General features: G+C 41.5%; 1 protein-coding gene across 1 annotated transcript in view; it reads right to left on the bottom strand.

Annotated features, from left to right (window-relative positions):
• Window positions 1-5,737: 5,737 nt before the first annotated feature.
• The window catches only part of LOC115254252 (uncharacterized), a 60,531-nt gene continuing 49,175 nt past the window's right edge, over window positions 5,738-17,093 (bottom strand). Inside the window, exons 3-4 of the mRNA XM_029879290.2 lie at window positions 7,034-7,203; window positions 5,738-6,970 (exon numbers count right to left, since the gene is read on the bottom strand). Of these exons, the coding sequence (XP_029735150.2) occupies window positions 5,797-6,970; window positions 7,034-7,203 (1,344 nt within the window). The 3' untranslated portion in view covers window positions 5,738-5,796. The remainder of the gene's footprint in view (window positions 6,971-7,033; window positions 7,204-17,093) is intronic.

Below are 17,093 nucleotides of genomic sequence, written 5' to 3'. Positions count from 1 at the left end.
ATTATAAAGGGTGACATAGGGTATCATCGGTTGGGAACGACGAAGAGAACAAAACTGCCGAAAATACATAAGTTCCCCTGCTCTTCAAAACTTCTTTCAAGATTTCTGAGCGTAATTCCTGGAATTTCTTCCAAAGTTTCTTCCTGGCTTTCCGCAGGATTCTTTCACGAGATATCTGTTTGAGTACGTCCCGATATTTCTTGCAAAGGTTTTCCGATATACTTCCAGAGATTCTCGTTGGATTCCTCCTGAAGATCCATCCAATAGGGGAGCAGATGTGGCGTAGTTGGCTACACGTTCGCTTCATAAGCGAATGGTCATGGGTTTGATACCCAGCTCCCCCAGCTAACTTTTCGTCAAGCCGCCAACAAGAGGACATCAGGAGCCCACCCGTCCAACTCGATGGCCGTCTGAAAGCGGACTGACTACTGACCCTCTTCTGAGCACACGCTCAAATGCTAAACCGGATAACAATGATGATCGACCTATGGCAACAAACAATGGACCTTCCTACTGGACTGGAGAAAGCACCATCACGAGCTCTTCAACCTACTGGTGAATGTAGATTGTAAAGAGGCAACGTCGCGCCAGATTCAAAAATAGCTGAACAATAATGTATAGAATTTAGACTCTGTGCTTGTGTTAGGACAGCTGTCATCCAGCAATCAGCTCTGTGATGCCCGAGTAGGCAAATGCGCTATAATAAATGAATTGAGAGGATCCAAAACTATTCAAAGTTTCTTCAAGAATTTCATTGATTCAGCCTCGTAGCCATGCGGTTAGAATCCGGATGGATGAGGATTCGATTCACGCTCCGAGTGATGAAATTTTTCACGAGAATAGCTTTTTATCCGTGTTAAGTTTCGTTCAATCGGTATAGCCACCGGCTGAAGCCAGTGTCCGTGTCTTTTTAGTGGTTTCCCGGGATAGCTATCCAATAGTTTATGTCGGGATTTTTACCGATAGTTTTCCGATATTTCTCATGTTTTCCTCACGGAACTTCGTCCGTAGCTGCTTTCAGGATTCCATGAGGTTTTCAGAATTCCTATTTGGATGTTTTTAATGTTTCTTCTCGTGATTACTATTACCTAGAACGTTTTTCGAGATGACTCATTTTTTTCTCAGGTTTTTCCTGAAGTTCCTGTCGAGATTTCTTCAATAACACTTTGCGGATTTTCTCGCAAAATTTTATAATTTTATTTGAATTCCCTCGAATATTTCTCCAAGAATTTCCTATAAGGTATTTCGTAAGTTATCGCAGGAGACATTCTGAGGAATATCCGTAGAAGAATCCCTACAATAACTTTGGGAGAAATCTCTAAAGGAGTATCCAGCATCTTGGGACAATTTCTGGTAAAGATTCCGAGAAGAATTTTGGGAATATTGCAAAGAATATCTGTAAAAAAAACTCAGGTGGATCACTGCAAGACATCCGGTACAACTACAGGGAACAGCCTTCAAAGCCAGAATGCAAGAAAATAATTCAATGAGAAATATCAGCAATAATTCCTGTGGAAATCCCAGAAGGCACTCGGGAAAAAAAAATCTTAGGAGAAAGTCCAGGGTAATGGCTAGTTTCTACTTCGTACGTACTGTGCAAAAAGATAGGACAAGTAATGGTCAAGTAATGATGCCGCTTCAAAATTACTTGTTCAGTTCGCAGATGGAAAGTAAGGAAAAAAGTGTAACACTCGTAACGCCTCCCGTGCGAATCAAATGGAGCTGTCACTTTTCCTTGCGGAAAAATAGTCCACGCTATTATTCCGTAAGGAAAAGTGACGTTTCTCCCCATACTGGATCAGTTGTCAAAATTGCGGAAAAGGTGGAATTTTACTTGAGCGCTCTACTTGGCAACAAGAAACTACGCTTAAATAAGAAAAAAACCCTGAGAGACATCTCATGACCAATATCGGAAGGAATTTTCTGAAAGAAGTTCCAGGAGATACTCCGAGAGAAATCTCAGGTAATAATTCAAAATAAACCTCGCTAAAACTTTCAAGAAATTCCTGTAGGAGACCAGAGAAAAACATCTTGAAGAAAGCCCAAAGCAATTGTTTGAAGATATTACAGGAAAAAAATGAAAGAAATCTTTTGAGGAACACTTGCAGTAAATTCGTGAAAACTCCTTCGGAAACCCTGCCTTGGAGGAACTTTAGTAGAAACTCCAGGAATAACTCCTTTAGCAACTCCGAAAGAAATTCTGGTGAAGTCCCAAGAGGAACACGGGAAGGAATCGAGTAAAATTTCCATGAGGAATGCCGAAAGAAATTCTACGATTTATCCCGACAGAAATTCTTATAGACTATTCGGGATAAATTCTGATAGAAATTCTAGGAAGATTTCTTTGAACAAAACACGGGAGGAACTCCGGGAAGAAATAGTATCCCCGTGATAAACTCTAGGAGAAATCGGTTGGAATTCAGGAATCCTGGAAGGAATCCGGAAGTATACCTTTCCGGAAAAAAAAAATAAAAAGGAATACAAAGAAAAAATAGCGTCAAACATGCGGAAGGAATTTTATAAGAAATCCTGGTAGACATTCCAGGAGGTATTTCTAAAGCAGTTTCAGAAAGAAGCCCTGACAGAATTTCTGGAAAAAATCCTTATAGCGAAATTTCTATATGAATTTCTACTACCAGGTTTTTATTCATACGACCCAATGTTTTTTTTTATCGGAGTAAAATTTCCCTGAGTACTCAAGATATTCCCTGAGTATTTCAGGTTTTTCCCTGAGAATTCCAGGTTTTAAGGTTTTTCCAGGTAGTAGACACCCTGTGAATCAACAATTTGCCGCCATAATACTCGATTTGCAGCTGCAGCTCTCCAACCTCGGTCACGCCCAACACTCGCCAGATCACGCTCCACCTGGTCCGCCCATCGTGCTCTCTGTGCTCCACGCCTTCTTGTACCAACCGGATGGTTAGCAAACACCAACTTGGCAGGGTTGTTGTCCGGCATTCTTGCAACATGCCCTGCCCACCGTATCCTTCCGGCTTTGGCCACTTTCTGGATGCTGGGTTCGCCGTAAAGTGCAGCGAGCTCGTGCTGAGTTATCGCTCACATTTCTGACGAATACCTCACTCGCTCATAGTTCCACACCCAGGTTTTAATTTTAATTCTCGAAATCAACCAGCACTTTACCTGCCGCGTCCTGCAGCTCACAGTATTTACTGTCAGTTACTTTTATTCAAATTCGGGAATGCAAATTTGCTTGCGTCCGCCATCTTGCTGAAACATTCGAATTACGAAATGTTAACATTTTATATATACATTATAACCCAACTAACATTCGAATTACGAAATGTTAACATTAGGCGCCATCCACAAATTACGTAACGCTCTAGGGGGAGGGGGGGAGTATCGTCCAGCGTTACGGTCCATACAAAATATTTCGGAGTTTCATACAAAAAATCGTTACGGAGGGGGGAGGGGGGGTTGGTCGAAAAATGCCGATTTTAGCGTTACGTAATAAATGGATGCTGCCTTATATATGGTCGGCGTTAAGTGAGACTGGACCATCTGTTTTTCAATGATTTCGAGAAAATGTCCTGGAAGCACATTTTCAATCAAATCTCTGGCATCGATGTGTTTAAGTTTTCACATTTTCCTGGAAATCTCCCGGAGTTGGAATAGGGTGGAGTAAAGGCAGCCCCAGTGACAAGTAATGGATTTCTGAAAACCGAGTTTGGTAGCTGTATGGTGCTTGTTTTGCAGTCGTGTATTAGCTTATGATTTATATTTGACTAGCTTTCCTTTTATTCAGCGTTGACTGCTTTTACTCGATGGTTACACAACAGAAAGCAAATGACTGAAGCTTAGCGCTGAAAATGTTAGTTGGGAATATAATATACATTATCATACAGTATATAGTATTCTAATTATATTGTATTCTATTAGCTCGCCTGTTCTTCACAAATCAGCGTGGTGCTGGTAGCGGTGGCCAATTTCCGAGAGAAATAGAATTTTTCTTTACTCGTGCCTTGACTCCATTTTCAATAGAAAAAAAAATGTTTTCAAGCTACATTTTTCAATAGTTGAAAACTAGGTTGAAATATATTTTTTTAATAGTGAATATACTTATTAATTTTTCTATATATTTTTTTTTATTTTTGTTTTGTTGCTTAATTATTTTTGTCTCCCCCCTCGTACCTCGTCTCAAACATAAAAGAAAAATAATATTTGCATAGGCCTTTTTTTTCTGGAGCTCATAATATTTGTTTTCTTAAAATATATAAAAAAAAACTTTCGTAAAAATATATAGCTGAACTCTAAAACAATTGGTAAGGGAAACCCTGTTTTGAAAATAAAAAAAAATCCTTTTTTTCCTTTTTAAGGATTTCTTAGAGGTAGAGAAGAATCTCAGGATATGTTCCCGAAAGAATCGCAGGACGAATTTCTGAAGGTATTCCTTTGCAGGAGCTGTAGAGGTATTCTGGAAAAAAATCAGGGATGGATTCCTAAACAAATCTGGGGATGAACTCCTAAAGAATTTCTTGGAAAAAAAAACTGTAGAAAAACTCTTGGATGATTTCTTGGAGAACTTCCTGGCTCTTGTATGCATGTCTGTTAAATTGTCTTAAAGAATTCCCATTCGCAATTGCTGGAGGAACTCCTCTTGAAATCTTTTAAGTTATTCAAAAAAAAAGGATGGTAGGTATTCTTGAAGAGATTCCCAGAGGAATTTGTGAAGGAATTACAAGAGGAATTTCTGAAGCAATCTCTGGAATGATGCCCAGAACAATCTCTGATGAAATTCTTGGAGATATCCCTGGAGGAATTCCTGAAGGAATCCCAGGAATATTTCCTGAAAAAATCCCAGGAGGATGGTATTCAAGAAATCACAGAAACAATTCTTGAAAAAAAATCCCAAGGTGTTTCTGGAGGAATCCCTTTAGCAGTTCCTGAAGAAATCCCAGGATAAATTTCGATAGCAAAGTCTTTTAATTCCCTCCTTTCCAACTTTATATATTTGTTATCCCTAACCTCGAAACAGCCGCGAGTACTTCGGCTCCCAAAACTAACCTAGTATTAAGTCAGTATAAATTTAAAAAACAACATGTAAAATTAACATAAAAAAAATGTAAAGATGATTTCGGCTCTGTTATGCCCAAGTGGCGCCCGAGCCTTCCAAATAAACGAATAAGTAAAAAAAAAAAAAATTTCGATAGCAATCTCAAGAAGAATTCCAAAGACAATCCCTGAACAGTTCCTGCAGGGATTCCGAGGTAGAATCTTGGAGGAGTTCCTGAAAGAATTCCAGGAGGAATACTTGAAGGAAGCCCCAGAAAAGTTTCTGGAGGAATATTTGAAGAAATTAAAAAAAAAATCCTGGAGCTGTTGGAGAATCCTAGAAGGAATTCCCGAGTAAATCCATAGAGAAATATCTAAAGAAACTCCTAGAAGAATTCCTGGAAGATATCTTGGAGGAATTCCTGAAGAAACGCCAGGAGGAATCCCGGAAGCCATCCTAGGAGGAAGTAAAATGTCGGGAGGAAATCCTGGAAAAGTTTGGAGGAATCACAAAAATATTTTTTGAAGAGATACATAGTTCTGAAAACCGTTGAACTATTGTGAACTTATTGAAATAACAGTATGAAGGATGGAATAACAAAGTATACATAATATAAATCGTAAAACTTACCGGACTTCAGGTCAGGTCAAGATACTGGAACATTTTTTTTCCGATATTCCATCAGACACCAGGGACTTGTTCGGAAGCAGTAACTGCATATTTGCATGCATTAGCATGATTTTTATTGACGCAGTTACACAATGAACAGCAACCTCATTCATTCATCAATCCCATAGTTCTTCGTCTTCCTGAAACGAAGTACCTTGCGCTGAGTCTTCGCTCTTGGCAGCCGCTGCCTGTTCTTCTTCATTTGGCCATCGATCCTCGCCATCACCAAACGCCGGACCATTATCATCATCGTCCCGCAAATCATACTCGAAGTCATCGTCACTCCCCACCGATTCGTCCTCGCCCGTTACGAGCACCATATTCTGGTCCGATATACGGTAAGATGCATTCGTCAGAATCGGCCTCAACTCTTCCAGAGTCGGAGTCAACTGCACCATGCAATCGGCTACCAATTGTAACGGTATTTGATATTGATTCTGCTCGTAGTTGTAGTATTCTTCCTCGAGGAATTTCAACCGCCGAATTTGGTACTCTGCTTCATCCAACAACTTTTCCGAACGACTTCTATTATCCGGATCCTGAACCGGATAGTCCACGTTGTAAAGCAGTTTATAATCATGACTGCTGGGATCCAATGGTTCATCGTCGTAATTACCGCTATCGTTACGCGATCGCTCAACCGGAATGTAATAGTCTATCATCCTTGCATTGGGCTCATCGTGGTCACTTCCTTCGAAATCTTCAAATGCTTCTGGAGATTCTAGATCTTCCAGGTCATCACGGAAGACCCCTACCTCAGGTAACACATTTTGCACTTCCGCCTGTTCAGCTTCGTCTTCATCTCTGGCTACGACAATCTCTCTAGCTTCCTCGTCGAAATAGATTTTGGACTCAGGTTGTGCCGGTTCCGATGGAGGCGGATCCGGAGGGTTTGTGCCGCCCTCGGCACTACTTCCGCCGGCTACCGGCTCACTGTCCTGCCCAATGCTCAGCACTTCCAGCTCATCGAGGAAGTCTTTCCTCACGAACACAGCCAGCTGACTAACAAACCCTATATCGTCCGGGTGATCCTTCGGCGGAGGACCTATACCGAAGTACTTCACCAAGTAGTCGGGATACCGCCGGAGGATGTCGTCACACCATTCGGCGAACTGGGCCCGCGTCCACTCGAACTTGTGGTCATCGTGCCGGAATCCGTTCTCCAGCAGACCGTCGAACATAACGTTGTACTCGGCGTTTGGTGTGCTGAACATGGCCACCTTGGGCCGCATGAAACCGAACACGTTCTCCGGAACGCCCTCCAGGACGTCCGCGTGCAGATGTTCTATGCTGGAGTTGGATGTTCAAGTTAGCTACTTCAATGTGGGCGATATTGTCAGAAAGGATACTTACATTTCGATTCCTACCACTACATCTGTGTCTTTCAGGCATTCGTGAGCGCTGGATATGCTTCCACGCCATACTTCGACGGATAGCGGATTCTGTCGTCTTTGGATAAAATCTACGAACAACGGCCTTACGCTGTGTTGCCATTTGTTGAGCAACTCCTCATCGATGTCTACCTGCGGAAAAAGGAAAGATAATTGATATACTTGAGACTTATGTACTTTTAATGAATTTTACAATAAAATTGGGGTATGTAGAGGTATATTCTTTCCACGTTTCTTAGTATGCCAAATTTAGTCTGGAAATTCTGAGTGGATAATGGCTACCAGTTGATGGTGCGGGCCGCTGAGTACCATTGACCAGTGATTGTATTGTACTAGGTTTCCACTAGCTAGCTGGCTTTGCATCGCTCTCATAAGTAAAATGGATCACATTGAGGTCCTTAACCTTTTACCCAACAACCTAAATCGCCCAACAACCCTTAACACGCCTATTCTACTATACCCTGATTGTTAGCCAATCAAAAAGGAAGGTATAACTTCGTATCCCTACCTCATAGTAGAACAAGCTGAAGTACGAGCAACCTTAGCGAAGATCGCGTGACTAACCGTGGTGGAAACTGTGGTCGACGCTGACCGGGATAGGGTATTCGTTTCTGCAAACCTCAGCGTCTGTTCAGAAAACAAGAAACAGACGTCGTAACACCTTGAACGATTTTTATGGAAATAATCGTCCAGTTCACACTACCATCATCTGGTGGAAAAGTTGCACGAATCACTGTGTTGTTGTAGCATCTAAGTAGACTTTGATCAGAATGTACATTGACAATCTTCAGAGAAATAAATTCATTCTTTATTCAACCACCAACCGACAAGGTTCAGTTATTTCATTTGGCGACTGCGGGTGCGGATTATTCGACCCATCGACGGCGGAGGTTAACTACTGGAACAAGTCCCGGTGTGTCACCATCTGATTTTGAAGGAGAAAACAAGATTGAAGCAGAACAGATCAGGAAGCGGAAGTCGAGCAGAAAATAACAGTAGCGGAAATCGAGCGGTCAAGATCCGGACAGCGGTCAAGATTCAGGAAACGGAAGTGTAGCGGTCAAGATTCGGGAAGCAGATTCGAGTACCAGGCGGTATCGTAAAACACAGCGGGGTAGCGCGGACGTCAACCACGAATAGATGTGCCGTAGCCCACATGAATTTGACATGTTTGGGAAATTGACACTTTTGGGCACTCTGACAGATCTGGGAAGTGCACGACATCTGCGAATTAGTCATTATCATAAGTTATTACTTAAGTAAAACGTGTAAAACTAGCAAAAGGTTACGAAAATTTTGGCGTGCAATCGTTCGAAATTACACGACAACGCGAAGATAGCAAATAAATCAGTAAGAAATTGTGTAACGCATCAGTTTTCAGCACAAACAATTTTGAACGTGTTTTTGTTGTGAGCTACGGGGATTTTGCCTTTTGCTGGCCCCCTGGTAAAACACGAACATTTGAAAATGGCGTGGCCGATGGTCAATCCTCTCATCCCACCATTCGTTGAAGACGCAGAAGGGAGCGTAGCCATTCGCTGGGATTAATGGAAGAAGCAATTTAACGCGTATGTAGATTGGAGAGGTATTGAAGACCACGAAGCCAAATTCAAAACCCTGGCGTTATTCGGTGGACCGGATATACGGAGAATTATTGACCAGATCGATGTGGACGAAAATCATCTGATCGAAAACCGATACCATCTGGCTATTGAAACACTGGATGGATATTTCATTCCCCGAATCTCCATCGCGTTCGAGTTGCAGAAGTTCCGGCAAGCGTCTCCGTTACCAGGAGAAAATATTGAAAAATTTGCTTTTCGACTTGCTGAAAACTGTGAACTTGGCGAACAATCTGAAAAGTTGATCGTTAACCAGATAATGTCGACCACGAAGGATCTGAAATTAAAGGCAAAAATTCTGAGGAGTGATTTACCCTTTGTAGTGTCTACCTAATGGTTGTGTGCATAGGATATCTATGAAATACTATTCATGACAGTACCTAAATGTCTAGGTATGACTCATTATGTCTACCTAAGAGCACCTTTACCGGTGCGCGACTAAACTAAATTACATAGCGCAGTATCATAGCGCTATACTTTATCGGGGGCTACTAACCGGGCTAGTAAAATAGCAGCGAGGCTTTCGGGAAACATCGAGCGCACAAATTTAGGCGCCCGATAGTTGCGCAGGAAACGATTGCTATTTCATATATGTCAAAAGTGTTGTGTTGTTTTTATTTGTTTGTTTCGAACAAAACGCACCAGTGGTAAGCAACAAATTTTGTAAACACTTGCAATTAGAGAAAATCTGCTGCGAATATCACAAGCGAAAATGTCCAGGAGTACCCGTCGCAGCGTTCGGGTGAGTGAAGTGCTCGAAGAATCAAAAGAAAATATCACTCCCAAACGGAAGGGACAGCCTCCACGAAGGAAGCACGACACCACAATAGAGGAGGAGGAGTGGAAGCCTCTCCACCAAAGCAGGGCAGAGTACGACCACCGAAAGAGTCACCGGAGGACAAGCCGGAAGAAATGAGTGTCACTGCTGTGGAATGTCTCCCGGGGCGTGAGCGAGAAACGAAAAATTTCGCTCTGCACGTCGAGGGGATTTCAGTGAATAATGGTTCGGGAACTGTGTAGATCACTGGTTCCTCCAAAAATACCTACGGGAATTCCTCCGGGGATTCCTCCAGAAATTCCTCCGAGGATTCCTTCAGGGAATCCTCCTGGAATTTATCCAGTAATTCCTCCACAAATTCCACCACAAATTCCTCCAGAAATTCCACCACGAATTCTTCCGGGAATTCCTCCAGAAACTCCTCCGGGAATTCCTCCAAGAATTCCTTCGGGAATTCCTCCAAGAATTCCTTCGGGAATTTCTCCAAGAATTCCTCCAAGAATTCTTTTGGTAATTTCTCCAAGAATTCCTTCGGGAATTCCTCCGGGAATTCCTCCGGGAACTCGTACGGGAATTCCTCCGAGGATTCATTCAGGAATTCCTCCGGGGATTCATTCAGAAATTCCTCCGGGGATTAATTCAGGAATTCCTTCGGGGATTCATTCAGGAATTCCTCCGGGGATTAATTCATTCATTCATTACTCGGAGAAATTCCCGGAGGAATCCTTGGAGGAATTCTTGGAGGAATTCCCGGAGGAATTATTCGGAGGAATTTCCGGAGGAATTTCCGGAAGAATTCTTGGAATGATCCCCGGAGGAATTCCTGGAATGATCCCCGGAGGAATTCCTTGAGGAATCATCTGAGAATTCCGGAAGAATTTTGTGAGGAATCCCCGAAGGAATTTCTAAATGAATCTCCGGAGGATCTCTTGGAGGAATCCCCGGAGGAATTTCCGGAGGAAACCCGAAAAGAAATCCCAGTAGAAATTTTAGGTAAAATCCCGGAAGGGATTCCTGGGGAATACGTATTGCTCGAGGATACTCAGTAAAAATTCATGCTAGAATTTCATAGGGAATTCCTGGGGAATCCCAGAAGAAATTCTTCCATATTATGTTTCCAAAATATTTTGTTTATACCGCAACAGTATTTGGCAACGACCGGTACGCAATCCGGTAGCTAAATATAGTAGCGACCGGTGTGGAAATGAGTAACTAAACTAAAATGACAACTCTGTGGGCAATCATTTTACTCGCCCAGATAGTAGCCCCCGGTAAACTTGCTCTAAGGTAGTATAAATACAGGTGGTCATTGGACCACACAGCAGAGACTGCACAAGACTTGGACTTGTCAACATCTTTATTATTCTTCTTTTGAAGGATATAAAAGTGGCGACGAGGATCAAGGAACGTGTAGTTTCTTTTGAGTTATTCTGAAATTATTCCCTTTTTGGTTTTCAGGTTGTTGTAATAACAAATTGTTATTTTTGTGGAGAACGGAATTGTTCTTTTATGGTAGACATGCCATTATGTTGTGAACTGAATGTTCTTTTTTGGCCGATGTTGCTTTGACGAAATTGTCTTTTTGTTTTGGTGATAACGAAATGTTATTTTTTGTGGTGAAAGAAATTGTTCTTTTGTGGCGGAATTGTCATATTTTATGTTTTGGGGAATGGATTTGTGTTATTTGTACTTTTTTTAGTAAAGTTGCCGATTTTGGGATAGCGAAATCGTCTTTTTGTTTTTGTAGCGAATAGATATGTTCTTTGAAAGTGACGGACTCGTCAGTTTATTTGTGCTATCATTAATTTGGGTATTGAATGTTATTTTTTGAAGTTTTCTAAAGGGGAAAGGACTGTAGTGTCTACCTAATGGTTGTGTGCATAGGATATCTATCAGGCTTATTCTGCGCGGCGTGTGAGGTGAGACGGACGGTTTCGTCTCACGTGACGTGAGACGACTAATGTAAATCAAATGGGGCGATTCGACTTTTGTCACCTCATTCGACTCGTCTCACCTCACACGCCGCGCAGAATAAGCCTGTATGAAATACTATTCATGACAGTACCTAAATGTCTAGGTATGATTTGGGTATGATTCATTATGTCTACCTAATACTTATGACACACATGTGATACAAGAATCACTGTACAATTGCGCTTGAAATGAGTGCCATACTGAAAATTCTCTCAGTTCAAGTCAGTCTTGTTAGAATTTTCTTGACACTGCGTACCGTTGTACAGGAATCACACTCGTATCACATGTCTGTCTGGGGTATAAGGTAGTATAAACACCGACTAAACCGACGTGCCACTCGATTCCGAGACTTGACCGAAAAGATTACACGGTAAATTCAAATTGCAGTGATCGCTAGTGTCAAATTGAAAGTGACGTTTAGCCCGTCATGACATTTATACAGCCGGCGTCGCGGCGTCTTGATCAAACGCTGTGTAAACAAAAACACGTGATGGCCAGTATTGTCAATGTGTAGCTTCGTGTTGCCTCAGAATGGAGCATTACGGCAATCACGGGATACTTAAGAGTTTTAGGAAGTCAATTAAGGATGTTATATTAAATGTCCCAGCCTGAAAACAAACCCAAACATTGGTGGCTGTTACCATCTGCATACTACATTCCCATCCCCATTATGCAAGCGTCGTGACGATGATGCTGCTCGTGCTGCCGTTTTAGTGACGCTGACTGGGCTGACTACTATTTCAACTTTTATTTAAAAAAAAAGATAATCTCCCAGAATTCAATGCTTATATGAATTAAGCCTAATAATAAATGGTGCTTTCGGAAAATTAAGATATAAAATTGTGTTCTGATAAAATCAGCAGAGTGGCTGCAATATGACGAAGGCATGACCACCGACGACGGCGACGCCGCGGAATACAAACAAACACTCTACGTTTAAACCAATCAAAGTATGAAATTCTGTAAGATTATTGAGTCTTTTACGCTCCTAAAAAGCTTTGTTTTGAACATAGTTCGTGAATCTATCTTTTCTGAGTTTATCATGAGAAATTTTGGTAATTATTATGAAATAAACAGCATTATCCAATGTTTGAAAAATCTGTTCATTCCAGCACACCTATGGGTGGCATTATTTAAGAGTGTTCGAAATATTTCGGCCAAAATAGTTCTGAACCAAAACCAACAGATGGCGCTAGTTTTCAACGGTTTTTATTTTAAAATTTTGGACGAGAATTTCATGAACCTTTGCACTAGCTGGCATGTCGGTTCGTCGGTGGTATAAATACGGGTGGTCATTGGACCACACAACAGAGACTGCACAAGCCTTGGACTTGTCAACATCTTTATTATTCTTCTTTTGAAGGATATAAAACCCTTGAATCAAGATATTGCTGCAGCTCGTGCTCATGAGTCGTTGCAGTCTCAGCGAAACAAGCGCAACTCCTTGTCCGGCGGAAAGCGTGCTGAAAATCAACAAAATGAACCGACAATCGAATGAAACATTGAGGAACTACAAGCAGGAGAGGTGCCCCCGTTGTAACGGACGTCATGCATTCAGAAGCGACAACTGTCCTGCTAAAGACCAGAAATGTCGTATTTGTGGACTAGTTGGACATTTTGCCCGTTGCTGCCGTCAGATAAGGAAGCATCGCAACTCTACCGAAACCACCAATTCTAACAGACCAAGCATCAGGAAGAAGCAGTATATTCGAGAAATTGAACGCACGGATGATGGAGCCCATACAATGGATACAGAAGCGGAAACATTCGATCTTTTCCATCTGGACTCGAAGAAACGAACAGCAACTGTTTGCATCGGTGGAGCTGCCATGAAGCAAATCATTGACACTGGAGCAGATGTTGACGTGCTGTGTGATCGCGATTGGAAAACCTTAAAGGAAACCGGATTTATGGCGTTTAGCGTGAGAAAGGGGAGCAAGAAATCGTTCCAGGCCTATGGAACCAGCAACAATCTCAAGGTCCTTGGAGAAGTTGATTCGGAAATCACATGGAAAGGGAACACCGTTGAAACTACACTATACGTTATCGAGGGAGGAAAATGTTCACTCATGTCCGGAGATACAGCCGAGAAATTGGGATTACTGAAGTTCGTACAAGCTGTGGATAATGTGGCCTTTCCCCACATGCAAGGTAATGTTTAACTAACTTGTAATTCATTATACATAGATATAACAATAAATTTACTGAATGGAACAACATTTCTATTAGGGATTGTGGCGAATATAAAAATTGATAAAACAGTCTCTCCAGTTCGACAATCAATTAGACGTATTCCTTTTCCATTAGAAGCATTAACCTTAAAGAAACTTAAGGAACTGCTTGCTCAGGACATAATTGAAAAGGTGAGCGAAGCTTCTGAATGGGTTTCACCCATGTTGGTTAAACGGTAGAGCTCGTCAGAAGTCAGGATCATAATAGATTTGCGTGAGGCTAACAAAGCTATCGTTCGAGAAGTACATCCATTACCTACCATGGAACAAATGGCATGTAAAATTGGCGGGAACAAAGTTTTCACGAAGCTTGATGTGAAACAGGCATTCCATCAAGTATTATTACATGAAAATTGCCGTTATATAACCACTTTTATATCGCCTCTTGGTTTGATGCGATACAAACGATTAATGTTTGGTCTATCGGCTGCACCTGAAATTTTCCAAAAGGTGATGGAAACCTTATTCGCCGATATGCCGTGGCTCATTATTTTCATTGATGACATACTGATACCGGCTAAAAGCAGAGATGAACTTCATCAACGAACAAAGGTTGTGCTTGAACGTCTCCATCAACACAATGTTTTATTAAATAACGAGAAAATTGTTTCAAATGTGGAAGAAATAGATTTTCTGGGCTATTTGATCTCCGGTAGCGGTGTTTCTGTTTCACCAAAGAAGTTAGAAGCAATACAGAAAATGGAACCGCCACGATCGTGTGCCGAAACTCGGAGCTTTCTCGGACTTGTAAATTTCGTTCACCGTTACGTTCCTAACATGGCTACACTCACATTTCCGCTAAACAGTTTGACACGGAAAGAATCCAAATTTATTTGGGAAGCTGAGCATCAGGAAGCGTTTGATAAAATCAAAACCATATTACTGAAACATGAGACTCTAGGATTTTATGACCCTAGTGATGAAACATTCATAATTGCCGATGCCAGCCCTGTTGGATTAGGTGCAGTACTAGTACAAAGGCACAAAGGAGATCATGGTCGTATTATTTGCTATGCATCCAAAACTCTTTCTCCTGTCGAAAGGAAATATGCTCAAACGGAACGTGAAGCTCTTGCCTTAGTTTGGGCCTGCGAAAGATTCCATGAATATGTCTACGGTTTAACCTTTTGGTTGATCACAGACCACAAGCCGCTGGTATCGATATTTGGAGATCGCTTGAAGCCCTCGCCTCGAATTGAGAGATGGAAGTTGAGATTGATGTCTTACGATTACAAAGTCATGTATCGTCCTGGAAACAGTAACATCGCAGACGTACTCTCTCGCCTTTGCCAACGTGTTTCCGATTCCGATCCAACGTTTGATGAAGAATCTGAAAGGATCGTGAAAATTTTAGCCGTGGACACATGCCCAAGATCGGTGTCTTTGGAAGAAATTGAATCAGCTACAAAAGATGATATTGAATTGCAAGAACTTATTCGATGGATACCTTACCCGGCAAACCGATGGCCGAAAACATTGTCCAGATACAAGAAAATTGCCAGCTCCTTGATGTATGATGGAAACTTGATAATGAAGGATCACAAAATTGTTGTACCAAGAAGCTTACAAACAAGAACTCTACAGATAGCTCATGATCCTCATCTGGGTATATCATCGATGAAACGACGCTTGCGCACAAAGGTTTGGTGGACTCACATGGACAAAATGGTGAAACATTTTTTCCAAAGCTGTTCCGGATGCTTTCTGGTTTCCGATTTCAAACACCAACCTGTTTCCAGAATAGAAATGCCAGCATTTCCGTGGCAGAAGCTGGCTATAGATTTCATGGAAATACCTGGAGGAAATCACTTGCTAGTGATTACTGATTATTTTTCAAGGTTTCAGTATTTCATAATATAATACCTGTTAGACGTTTATAAATTTAATTTTCATTTTCATAGATATATTGAAGTAGCAAATCAATCAACAATGACCGCAAATCTCACCATAACCAAGCTTCGAGAAACTTTTGCCCGTTTCGGTTACCCAGAAGTGATTCTATGTGATAACGGACAGCCTTTCGCATCGGAGGAATTCGCAAGATTTTGTTCAGTTAACGGCATCATCATTCAGCATACTGTGCCATATGCTGCTTTTCAAAATGGTCTGGTAGAAAGGCAGAATCGAAACCTCTTGAAAACCATCCGAATAAGCGTCGCTACTGGGAGAAACTGGAAGAACGATCTTCAAGATTTTCTGCATTCTTATAGGGCTACACCACACTCATCAACACATTTTAGTCCCACAGAATTATTATTTGGGTGGAATATTAGAGATAGACTACCACCTATCAGGAGGAGAGTTGATGTAACAGAAGCACGAGAGAATGATAGAAATTCAAAAGAAAAAGGCAGGTTATACACTAACATGAAGAAACATGCCAAGTATTCTAAGATAGATGTAGGCGATCATGTTCTTGTGAAGAACATGTTGAGAAAGAACAAGTTAACCACAAATTTTGCGTCTCAGCCACATATTGTGCTTCAGCGGAATGGGACTAGACTCAAACTAAAGAATCTTGATTCTGGTGTAATTACAGATAGACACGTAAATCATACAAAATCAATTGTCATCGTTCATAATTTGTTAACTAATATATCATTATTGTTCATAAACTATATTATTTGTAAAATTGACAAAGGGAGAGAATGTAGCATCTAAGTAGTCTTTGATCAGAATGTACATTGACAATCTTCAGAGAAATAAATTCATTCTTTATTCAACCACCAACCGACAAGGTTCAGTTATTTCAGTTGTGTAATATCGTCAATAGAAAGCGCTAGTCTGAAACGTCAAACGCATAGAAAAACGATGCGCGCGCCTCTGGTTGTGAAAGCCACAACTATGAAATTTAAAATGATGGTTAAAAGCGTGGTCGATGGAAACTTCGCAAGTGTTACCCCAGCGGCCAGAAATGGCTGTCGAATGGAAACGCGGTACGTGGAGCTACAGATCCAGATATACTGAAGGATCCTAGGTTCGGCACCGTAGCACGTACGACCGCTGCCCAAACCACGACGGAAAGATCATCATATGAGACCAAAGAGCCCTAAACCCTAAGCGCTCACATAAGCTTGGAGCAGAGCGAATAACCACAGACAAACAGACGTAACACTTGTGAAATTTCCATCGACCACGCTTTTAACGACCATTTTAAATTTTCATAGTTGTGGCTTTCACAACCAGAGGCGCGCGCATCGTTTTTCTATGCGTTTGACGTTTCACACTAGCGCCTTCTGTTGACGATATTGCACAACACAGTGATTCGTGCAACTTTTCCACCAGGTGATGGTAGTGTGAACTAGGCGATGGATTTCCATGAAAATCGTTTAAGGTGTTACATCTGTTTGTCTGTGGAATAACGATTGACTTAGCCGAATCCAAAAGTATGGCCTTTCGTAATATCTACAGCCTTTA

This window comes from Aedes albopictus, chromosome 2 (genome assembly GCF_035046485.1).
Source record: "Aedes albopictus strain Foshan chromosome 2, AalbF5, whole genome shotgun sequence".
NCBI lineage: Eukaryota > Metazoa > Arthropoda > Insecta > Diptera > Culicidae > Aedes > Aedes albopictus.
Note: the sequence above shows the minus strand (reverse complement) of the source record. Positions and strands in the feature narration are given on the sequence as shown.